Below are 12,482 nucleotides of genomic sequence, written 5' to 3' on the forward strand. Positions count from 1 at the left end.
CTGTCCAGTAATGTTAAATTTAAATATTTTTTTATTTAAAAATTCATGTAATATATTTTAAAAACACTGATCCTTACCAATAAGGCGGAATGATATAAATTCAAAATACACATGTATATACATACATATATTTATACCTATATATTTAATTTTATAGGAAAATATGTGGCTGTGCGATGTATGTATATATAAATAAGAAGAAGGTTTACTTTTAAAATATTGTTGGTTCATCAAAAATTTAAATCGTACCGGAAAATCCCCCAAAAATAACACAATACACTGGTAAATGTTTGTAACCACTCATATTTGCATAAAGATTAAAAATTCAACTTTGGAATTTACCCGTACATGCATCCTAGTAATGCCAGTACATGCTTTTAGGAGACATTAAATATTAAAGACTTGCGGAATTGTTAACTGAGTGCAGGGAAAAACTCGTCAAGAGACTGGGTACGGCGGAGTTAGCCCGCAAATGACATTGGTGAAGTTTGTAAATGGCAATACTGAACGAAAGTCGGAAAAAGCTGCAGCTGAGGGATAAAAAGTTCGAAGGAATTAAAATTGAAAAAAACAGACAAAAAGCCTAACAATAAATACATATGTATGTATGTACATACAGTCAGTGTTATATGTTAGTATACACTTTGTTCTAATATAATATCCACAATTGTTTTCTTGACAGTTTTTTTCTTTTTTTTTTAAACTATAATCTGTTCTATAACATAAACCATATGGATCAAAGTTTCGCACTTTATATAAAGTTCACGAAAATTCATTGTCATTAAAATTTCAAACTTTTTATTCAGAATTTCTAGAAAATTTTCGAGTATGCAGCTGTGTAGCTCATTCAATTTTAGTGAAACAAAGTGATAGTTTCAAGTCGCTAAAAATTATTGTCGATTTTTTGTGGAGGGTGTTGCGCATTTTCTTACATGATTAAAATCTATTTTTATATGGAAGAAAATGCGCAGCACTCTCCGCAAAGAAAATTCTAAAAAATCAACGGTAATTTTTAACAACTTGAAACTTACACTTTGTTGTTATAAAAAGGGAATGGGCTACATACCTGCATACTCGAAAATTCTCTTAAAAATTCTGATTAAAAAGTTTGAAATTTTTATGAAAAGTATGGTATATCTTATAGAATGAACTATATCGCACGTTTACTAGTATAGAGATGTAATTCAAAATTGAAAAAGTAGACGACTTAGGTTATTCGGGAACCAGCAATAACAATAATAATAATGTCAGCCTTGAAATCAAATCCAACCGAGAATCACTCTTGCCAACAAGTGTTGCTTTGGACTGAGTAAGCAATTGAGAAGTAAAGTCCTCTCTTTACGGACTTTCACGCGTTGGCGATGGCGAATACCGCAGACGATTTAGCGATGAGCTGTATGAGCTTTACAACGATATAGACATAATGCGGTGAATTAAAATTCAGCGGCTTCGCTAGCTTGGCCATGTTGTTCGAATGAATGAATGAATGAATTGGCCACCTAACGGGTCATAATCACCTGTGCTCTCACCAGTGTTGCCATTTAGGTGCTTTAGGTGCTTTTGGAGCTAAATTTAGCTCTTTATTTTTCTATTTACTTCCGACAATTGGGATTTAGCTCCTAGCTCTTTTTTAGCTCTTTTCAAATTTATCTAGCACTTCTTTAGCTCCAGAAAGTTTCAGTTGTATTTGACAATATGTTAAAATTAAAAATCTGTAATTTCATTGTACAAGTGTTGACTAAAATTCATTTGGCTTTGGTGATCGCAGGCTATTTTCGATACCTGCATATTATTCTATTTCGATTAATACTTAGAAAAGTTCCATTTTTAATGCAAAGGGCGCGTAAGCAAATGGAAAATGGGCAAGTAGGTCGATTAGTTTTTACGCGCGTGCGCGGGAGCACACAAACTATACCGGACAGTAATTCGAGCTCCGATAAGCTCAGACCGTGTAATCTCTCTCAGGCGGGCACGATAGAAAAGCAAAAAACAAAACTTAAGCGTTGATAAAATACAAATTTCGAAATGCAGTGGAAAAACATACTACATTTGTATTCACGGGAAATTACTGACTCTACCATAAACTCCTGGAACTGGGATAAAGAATTCAAAAATTAATTAGAAGAAAATCCTTTTTCTCAGCGCGCGGCTTTTGGTTTTACCTTATTATTTTTACCTTAAGGAGAGAAGCAAATAATACTTTTCAGAAAAATTTTGCGAAAAATTATTCATAACCCGAGTTTTTATGGTCAATTCAAATATCTGAAATCGCAGATTTTAACAGTCTATAAAGTATTTTTAGTTCGTCGTCTACATAGTTTATATAAGTAGATGCATATAAGTGTTATAAGTGCCCGTACATCAATAAATGCTCGACTGTAAAACAACAAGTAATTTTTAGCAAAAAATAAAACCGACTTCATATATATATATTTCCTGATCCAAGAATCGGATCTAAACCATATTAGAATGGGACTACCTCTGAGACACTACCTACCTACCGATGCAAAAAGAATTATCGAAATCGGTCGTGGTCGAACGTGGTCCAAAGTTATGCGGTAATATACATAAAAAAAATATTCCGACGAAATGATAACATTTGTAAGTCGGTTAAAAATAAGCTCTTCATTCTAGCTACTACTAGTATTATTTAACTCTTTTAAGCTCTTTTTTCGACCGATTTAGCTCCCAACGATATTAATTTCTGGCAACATTGGCTCTCACATGTCCCGGGTTGATCTTGCCATAGAGACGGATTGCCGTATTTTCCATGAAGATGATTGTCCAGCATTAGCCAGATTGAGACTTAATGCTTTAGTTCTTCCACAATCGACACCTTTAAGGTTGGGAATTCGTCGAACCTAGAAACTTTTTAGCAGGGTTAGAAGCATCATAGGGCTAGAAAAAATCTTCTAGGTCGCATTGCACCCAACAAATTTACATTCCATTATAGTATTACATCACAAACAAATTAAGATTTATTTTAAAATTTTGTAATTATCACAGCTGACTTAAAAAAAAAAATACTTTTTTGCGCACATATTTTTTAATATTTAATCCTGAAATAGATATGTACATTTTAAAAGGCTTTTTTACAACAATTCAATAATCAATTTCATAAACTGTGCTATTACTAGTTGGACCTTTCTTCACTTTGATATTACAATTAAAGCAAGTAGCTACTTCGTTATCCTGATCGACGAGGTCGATTTCCACTTTAACGCTGATCTCTGGATAATTGCCAATTGGAAACACAAACTGATAGGTGACATCCTCTGTGGCATAGAGTGGACAATAGGCGCCGTATAGGAGATTAGAGCAAACATCGCGTACATCATCGGGTAATTCATAAGGTACGGTTAACCCGAAGGTGGTAGCCTTCACCAGTGTTGTCAATTTCGTCACATATTTTTCTGTAGTGGATCGTAATGACGTACATTATAGGTTTGCGAAAAAATCATGACATATTTTCAAAGTGGTATTGTCTTACCCACATAGAAGTCTATTTCGAAAATCATATCAGCGCCTTTGATAACATCGCACGGTGGTACCTCACAATTCAGCACACGAACCTCCAATGGAAAGGGTTTATTGTCAGAGCCTTACGATGGTGAGGGAGGAGAAATAATTTGAATGATTTGTTATATATTTTCCAGGTATGTTTTTTAAAGTATTTAAATAAAGTTAATATTTAAATTAAAACTTTTTGTATTCATTTCCGCTTCCTTACATTTTTTAACTTCAGTAGCTGCGGCAATGGCTAGGATAAGCGAGAATAGACCGAGTTTTTTCAACATATTGTAATAAGGTTTCAATTATTTAATGAACCGTTTATGGCTGATAAAATATAGTACTACCCAAATGCACTTAGCTTAACTTTTGTTACCATTAACTTAGCGAAAGTTCTTTTTATACGTGACCTACTACTTATTACACTTGAATTTAATCTTATCGCTTGCTAACTTGCTTAGGGAGAGTGTACGCTTTTTCGTTTTTTTGTTTGTTTATTTCTTTATTGGCCATGAGAAAGATTTGATCAATATAAGCTTTCTGGAATAATAAAAACGCCCTTCGTTGATGAAGGCTAATACGACCAGTGGCCAACTAAATAATTATAGAGAACAAAATCCCAAAAAAATGGCGCGCTAGAGGAAATGCCAGGTGAAAGCCAAGTCCTTTTTTAGCTGGTCTATCCATCGCAAAGCGTAATTTTCGTTCGTCGTGCGAGAAGTGCCGCTGTATGATTCTGTTATTGGTATTTGTAAACTCTTGTAAAATATTTTACTTGAGCGGTTCAGTTCTGCAGCTCTTATTATTCTCTCCATTCGACATTGCAATTGATGGCTTGATCGAATTTCCCGACATGCCTGAAGAAGTTCTTAATTCCGCAAATCTCAAAATCTGTATCAACTATAAAATAAATCCTTGCGATATGTATTCCCTGTGGTCATGTAAATTTTGTTATAATTCTTCAAATATTGAAAATTGCCGTGAATTTCAGGTAAATATTCAAAGTTTTAATTTTTAAAATAGTAAATGGCAAAATACGCAATTTTCGCAATTTACTCGAACTTTTGATGGTGTACGAGTCAAACGGACCTGAGATTTGGATTAATCGGGTCGAAATACATGTCGGTAGGTGGGTATCGTTAAAAGCACGCACCATTTTTTGTTGTGTGCCGGTGTATTTCCCCCCCCCCCCCCCCCACCCCCCCCCCGCCCCCCCCCCCAACCCTTCCCCCCCCCCTCCGCCCCCCCCCCCCCCCCCCCTCCCCCCCCATGCAAATCTGATGAGCACGATCGACCAAGCTCTATCTAAACTTGCCGTCGTTGTTGCCAATCGAGCTGCCATCATAACCTTAGAGTCGGCAACGACTAACTCCATATGCGTTAAGGAATGCCGAAGATCCCTACAAGATCTATAGCAACACATAATCAATCTTTACCGAGTCCCGAGAGTGCTATGCCGAGAAATTAGGAAGCGGGCGAATGTGCAAGAAAGGGATCTGGGATGGAACTTGGAAAAGCGATCCAGATCGTAAAACACTCCCTGTGATTTCTGTCTTCAGAAGTTGGGAGAGTGACCAGGGTAGCCACCAACAGTAGGTTTAAAAATGTGCATACCTGCATAGAATCGCGCTCGCTCTGGCCCCAGTACGAGGAACGAAGAACACGGAGTTTATTAAGGCTTTCAAAGCCAAATGTTAGGCAGGACATTGGGCGAATCCGTCCTACACTTCTTTTGCTTTTGTTTTAGGTAGCGTATAGCTGGTCGTACCAATTGTTTTTGCTAAAGCAAGCTCCTTTACTTTCTGCCAAGGCTCACGTCTGCACACTTTCAAAATAATTTTAGTTGCCTTTTTTCGAAATTCCAGATATGTATATGCAATCGACATGGCGGCAAAGCTGATGAGCACGATCGACCTAGCTCTATCTAAACTTGTCTTCGTTGTTGCCAATCGAGCTGCCATCAAAACCTTAGAGTCGGCAACGACTAACTCCATATGCGTTAAGGAATGCCGAAGATCCCTATAAAATCTATAGCAACACATAATCAATCTTTACTGAGGCCCAAGACATAGTGCTATGACGAGAAATGAGGAAGCGGACGAATATGCTAGAAAGGGATCTGGGATGTGACTTGGAAAAACGATCCAGATCGTAAAACCTTTTCTGTGATTTCTGTCTTCAAAAGTTGGGAGAGTGACCAGGGCAGCCACCAACAGTAGGTGGAAAAATGTGCACACCTGCATAGCATCGTGCTCGCCCTGGCCACAGTGGGACCTACGAAGAACACGGAGTTTATTAAGGCTTTCAAAGCCAAATGTTGGCCGAGATGCTGGGCGAATCCGTCCTGCACTTCCTTTCCGAGTGTCCAGCACTCCGAGGAAAATGCCTCAACATTCTTGGGGAGCCTTGGGAAAGCTCCACTGCAAGAAGGTATAGTATTCGCTAGAGAATCAAAATGGTTCAAAGACATGTAGAGATAGGCATGGGAAACCCTCTGAGCATCCCGATGGGTCTTTGTGGCCTCCGAGTGAACTCGTTTGAGAGCTTCCCGCTTAACCTAATGTTTTAATATCAATCAGATTTTCCTGGAAGTTATGACATGAATGAACTTCTATGTCGGATCTGCGGACAAGTTATGTTCGTGGAATTTGTGTCAGTTCCCATGCATTGCGCCCAATCGCAGCGTGGCCTTGTAGGTAGCCTATATCTTTTCTGTGGTGGCGTGACATTGCTGGTCGTACCACTTGATATTGCTAAAGCTCTATTACTTTCTGCCAAGGCTCAAGGCTGCACACGTTCAAAATAATTTTAGTTGCTTTTTTCGAAATTCCGGAGATATGCCCGTACATACAAAGTGTAACTATGTATGTGTGACTATATTTTTTGCTAACTGCTCGTTTATATGAGATTTTAAAAGAGCATTTCAATACGCTAGGGAACGCCATAAAGTATCATTCAATACGCTAAGCGGATATGTAAAAGCATCTGTAAGTATGTATAAGTATAGAAAAAAGTTCGTGAACACACTTGTGAAGAGGGAGAACGGCTGTGTACTACTTATTTGCTGACTGAACTTTCGTTTAGCTTCACACAGTCGAAGATTTTCTGCACAAATAGGTAAGTATTTTTATATTAGCCGCAACAATGTCGCACATGTGCGTACACAGTGACAAACGCACATACATATGTACTCGTATGCACGTATAGATAACATTTTGAACCATTGGCAGATGCATATCAGAGGGCGTTACATCAATCGATGCGAATTTTTGTGATTTTTTTTAATCAAATATTTTTGCTTCATTGATGTCTTCTTCAGTTCAGTTCATCAAATCAATGTGAATGCGTTCAACAGTTTGCTGATCTTTAATTCTCATTTTCATTCTTAATGGAATTTAACTAATCCGATTCACATGAGCTCGCTCTTTGACATATTAAATAATGTCACAACAAAGATAAATTCAATATAGTATGTATGTATGTAGGTATGTACATATGTCCGTATGCATTCATCGCCCATTTCACAGGTGACAAATTGTGAAAAATTACATTGAATTGTTGAGCGAGTGTGTAAATTTGTGTAGTTTGTGTGTGCGTTAGTGAAAATCTAGGAGGCTACACGCTGCAATTGCGCTGAATGTGATGAATTACGGTCCATCAGACAAGAGTCTCGAAAAAATTGCTCGCATAGTAATAGCCGTGTAAGGGGAGAGGGTATAGAAAAGAAAGGTGGAAAACGTTGACACACGGCGAATTAAAGTGTGCAACATATGTACATTTGTTTTTATGCGTGTATGTATGAAGCTAAGGGAACTTTCAGTGGGTGGGTTTCATGTTCGTGTTACTGACTTAATGAAATACCCTATTGGAAATAAGACACATCGTCAAAACACAACAGATATTACATATTTAGAAACTAGTATCGCCCAGTTGTCGAAGTTCGACATCTTATTTCATACACTTTTCAATTTTGCTTGTTACGAATATTGACTTCTTTAAGCGAATGACGTTTTTCAAGTCCACCACCAAATTTTATAGCGAATTTAGATGACAACTTAGAACCAAGCTTAGCTTAGAAGCTTTTGAAATTATCCGAGAAAGGAACCTCAATTTTCATTTATAAAAAATATGCATATGTATTTGTATGTAAAGATGAGATACCTAACGGTTCCTAACTGACTAATATGTTAAACAAATACCAATACAGGCTGTAAATACGTTTTTCGATGTATTTGCATCACACGATTCGGATACCAAGTTCCACCAAATTTTACGTTGCTGTTATGGGTGTGATGAAACAAATCACACCATAAATTTTAAGGATAGCTCTCAACCAGAGATGGGCGAGGGATATCGGGACCCACGGTAATGATTTAAAAATACGGGCGAGACGGGACCAAAATCCTTTCCCGATACTCTCGATAAAACCGCAACTTCCGCAAATTCTGAAAATCTTCCTTAAACATTTTTTTTTAAATATACACTTTTTATGTTTTATTGAGACGAAAACGAACAGCAAAGAAAAACAAAATAGTCGGAGGACGCCAGATCTTTCATAAATTTTGTGTTATTTCAAATTAATTTTAAATACGATATATGACTGTTCTTAGAGATAGATTTCGGAACTTAAAAGTTGAGATTCTGAGATGGACGGGAGCGGGATTTAATACTTAGTCCCATGCCCATCTCTACTCTCAATCCCTGCGGCTCCTAACGGAAGACAATTACTCGAATTCATTTAAAAATCATTACGCAAAATAGCAATCATTCATTACGATTTAGAAGTCTGGTAGAAAATGGAAATTGAATGATTCTTGCCATTTTATATTTACAGTGGTGGAAGAAATAACATAAACTTTTATTTTGAGCAGTTTTGGCTATAATTTCTCTTATTTATTCGATGTTTCATATTCTTTTATAAGGAGGAGGTCATTAGTTCGTCGGAATATTTTTATGTTATTTTTTATTTTTTATGTATATTACCGCATAACTTTGGACCACATCGATCGAGTTCGATCGGAAAGGCAGTGTTTCAGAGGTGGTCCCATATATATATATATGTATGAGAATTTGTTTTTGGCTTAAAAATTACTTGTTTATATTTTTTTTGGCTGACGGTGTTGTGCATTTTCTTACATTTAAAGTATGTTCGACTATGCTCGAAACTCTTTTTTATATGGAAGAAAATGCCTAGCAGCGTCAGCAAAAAAATATTAAAAATCAACGCCATTTTCTAGCGTCTTGAAATTTGCACTTTACCTACTAAAATATAATAAGCTATAAAATTAAAAAAAAAAATCTGATTAAAAAGTTAAAATTTGTTTTTGATATTTTGGTAAAATTTGTTGTTTTTTATAATTATTTGTAAAAAGTTTGAAATGTTTATTTATATAGTGCGTGTTATACAATGCGCTAAACTTTTATAAAAAAATATTATACATCGAATAGAAAAAAGTAATTTAGCCATAACCGGTCCAAATAAAAAGTTTCTATTATTTCTTCCACCACTGTATATAGATGTAGGTGTACCAAATTCCATTACCTTATCATAAGTGCTTCCAGATATAAGCGATATGGAAATTGCATTTTGAATGCGAGTTTACTCATCCTCTTTTCGAATACACATCACTTGTCGCCATAAATTCGGCATTTATAACATATGCAGCTGTGTAAAAGTGAGCATAAGCGATTTCAGAGAAAAGTGATATGAGATCTTCAGTTTGTATGGGGAGTGCCACGACCCCTTTTACAAAATCTACCACTTTTCGTCGTAAGTAGGGTATTTACAATCTATGCGTCCGTGCTAAGTTTCAGTTTCCCAGCTTAATTAGTTTTAGAGATATAATGGTTTTCACATTTTAGTCAAATATGGGAGTTAACCATTCTGGAATAGAGGAAGTTATATCCTTTAAATCGGTGTATGTTCCATTGAAATCGAGCGATCGGTGCTCTCAAAAAATGCAGTTCAACATTTTTTTTGTGGCGTATTTATATATAGATACATACATACACGCTTTATTATACATACATATGCGCCATATTAAAACACCCCCCGTGGGTCCCCCACTGACTGACACGTAGTTTAACCCCCAAAACCCCCCGCTGTATCCGCCACTGCCCGAGAGCAATGGTGGAGCAATCGTGAGGGACCCCACTTTGTAAATGTTCGGAAGACAAACTGAAAACATTGAACTTTAACGCTCTTAGGTGTTCTCAAACCTAGAAATAGTCCGAGTTTTTAAAGAAGTTATGATCTTTAGGATGGTTCTGGGTGCAGATCTCGACGCATGCGGCCATTCACCATGGAAGGGCCAGAATCCATTATTTTTCTTTCGGCTGAAGCAGTTAACGACTTTCGGCGTTTATACCAAGTATCCTCTGTGTAGCAACCGAGAACCCTTACGGAAGTAATACCATGTTCTGACCGACAACGAAAATACTTTGAAAACGAGTTTTGGGATTCTGTGCTGAAGGCAGTTCACACCGGTTGTTAGTGTTTTCGTTGACATTTCGTACATCTTTTAATTACAGTTTTGCTACACAAAAATAGAACCCAAATAATTTTCCTACATTTTCTTTTCAGCGTTGACTTTAGGCGTTTTACAGCCAGGGTTGCCGACTTGGTAAATTTTTGACAAAATTTATAGACAAAATATGGTTTGGTAAAAAGGTATTTTTTTTCATTTTGGTAGATTTTTGTTAAAGTATAGGTATATCGATAAAAGGCGAACATATCGTGCTCCATTCAAAACTTATTTTACTGGAATCCTGAGGAGCTTTTGAGTGGCTAAATATTTTAAACGATTCTTTAAATAAAAAGAAAAACAGGTATATAGTTACTCACTATAATTTTCCGCAAAAAAATAAACAATCAATGAAAAAACCTGAAAAGACTGACGACGACAAAAAAATTGACTATGAAACTGCATACCCAGAATGGTTCTCAAAAATTAACAGTAAAAAATTGTAAATTTAGCCGATTGAAGTTTTCTCAAATGATGAGGTTTCGTTATTGCCTATAGTTTCATTACTTACACTTTTGGTTTAAGGAAACCGAGAAGATGACGTTAATATGATCTCAAATACCATATGATTTGTTAAAATTAAAAGTTCCTTAATACCAGTTTTTATTTTTAGTAAAAAGCCTAAGAAAAATTATTGGTATATATTTTCCAGGTGTGGTAGATTTTTCCAAAGTAAAGTGGTAAGTCAGTTTTTTTTTTGTCAGTAGTAACCCTAGTTGCAGAGCCAAAAAAGATGAAGTATCATTGGGATTGCCATTAGCTACGAGATGTTTTTACTGCGCCGAACGGCCAGCGATCCAAATCAAATAAAGAGAAGGAAAAGAAGGATTGTGTGTTCTGATCAATGTGACGCGATTGAAAATAAATAATTCATAGTGTCATTTTATTAATTTATTACAATTTTTTTTTTTTTTTTTTTAATTTTTTGTTGTTGGCCTGAATGGGCTTGAACTCGCAGTGGTAGCGCGCACTGCTAAATAATCACTACACCACTACATTACTTTAGACTCAGAGGTGTACGGCGAACTTTTTTTTTGGTCATTATGTACATAGCGAGCGAAGATTGTGTTGAGCAGCGTTACTAAGGATTCCAGCAGAGATATACGTACGTTTGGCGTAATATTCTATGTACATATACATACATATGTATATGTAGCGATATTTAATAATAACTATATTTTCCTGCTGGGCAACTGTTCATTCCTTGGGAGCTTGAAATAATCTCGCATGCACAAGCGGTGGGTGTGTGCTGAAAATTTTGTGTGATTTTATCATTGCTTTTATTTTCTGCCTTTCGTATTTTCGACGGACAAAAGAATTTCGAACGAACGTCTGGACAAATTTTGGTTTTTCCAATTTTTCCCTGCACTCTTCGCTTTATGGGCTTTTGCGGCTTAAGGTATCCTTAAGGATTTGTGCATCTTTTAGCAAATGAAGCATTTTTTTCTTGTGAAGCGCACAACTAGTTATTTTATTTTATTTTATTTAAGTTTAGAGGTGAATATGAAAGAAAAATACTACATACATCAATATTAAGCATTATATGTATGCATTATATGTATATATGTATGTGCGACTAGAAGTGTTCACTTTGAAATTATGAAGCGCGCAAAGTGCTTTCAGAAAAGTAAGCAAAGGACATTTGTATGCATGTAAGTATATGCGTAGTGTGTAAATGTACATATGTACATATATACATATGTATGTGAGTCAAGCGACCAACAATGAGATTGAAGTGGTTTTTGAGGTCAAATTAAATTTGAAGAACTTTATGCTGAGGTCAGTCTGGTGGACATTAAATCAATTTACTCTTTTAGTATTCTAAATATGCACCTTAAGAAATACTTACATATGTACATATTCAGCTACTCTAACTATGCTTTTGCTAAGACAGCTTACATGCAGTGTGCGATTTCGAAATTATTTAATTTTCATGCAATCTTTCCAATTTTACACGCACACATCATTATGAATGCGCGCATGCTCTTAATTATCCCACATGCCGTTATAATTAAAAGCAACAAACACACCGATCCATGCATATTTATGTGTGTGTATGTATGTATGTATGTGTATAAAAGCTTGCGCCTTGAAGCAGGCAACGCGCTGCGTATTGAAAGTAAAAAACATCAAAGCAACATTTTAATTACAACTAACTAAATATTAGTTGCATATTCGCCTTTAATCTGAAAACATTTGTATGCAAATTCCGCATCAACTACATACATACATATGTATGCAGGCATACATACTTGTGTGCAATTTTCCTCAGCCACAACTTGAGCATGAAATTATTTAATAAATATTTTAAAGGCACATTTCTTTGCATTTTTCCAAGTGTTTAGGCGCTAAGCACAATTGGAAGTAGGTGAGGAACGTCGTCAACAAGAACAACAACAACAACAACGGCGACAGCGACAACAACATGTTGACATGCCGACACGCCGA

The 12,482-nt window shown here is 36.1% G+C and overlaps 1 protein-coding gene across 1 annotated transcript; it reads right to left on the bottom strand.

The window, feature by feature from the left end:
• Nucleotides 1–3,048: 3,048 nt before the first annotated feature.
• LOC118738507 (NPC intracellular cholesterol transporter 2) lies at nucleotides 3,049–3,823 on the bottom strand. The gene is made up of 3 exons (XM_036469444.1): nucleotides 3,731–3,823; nucleotides 3,491–3,601; nucleotides 3,049–3,413 (listed from the first exon to the last, which is right to left on the bottom strand). The coding sequence occupies exons 1-3, from the start codon at nucleotides 3,795–3,797 to the stop codon at nucleotides 3,103–3,105; spliced, it is 489 nt and encodes a 162-aa protein (XP_036325337.1). The 5' UTR covers nucleotides 3,798–3,823; the 3' UTR covers nucleotides 3,049–3,102.
• Between the last annotated feature and the right edge of the window lie 8,659 nt (nucleotides 3,824–12,482).

Source organism: Rhagoletis pomonella, unplaced genomic scaffold (genome assembly GCF_013731165.1).
Source record: "Rhagoletis pomonella isolate Grant_MI unplaced genomic scaffold, Rhpom_1.0 Rhpom_scaffold_00004, whole genome shotgun sequence".
Lineage (NCBI taxonomy): Eukaryota > Metazoa > Arthropoda > Insecta > Diptera > Tephritidae > Rhagoletis > Rhagoletis pomonella.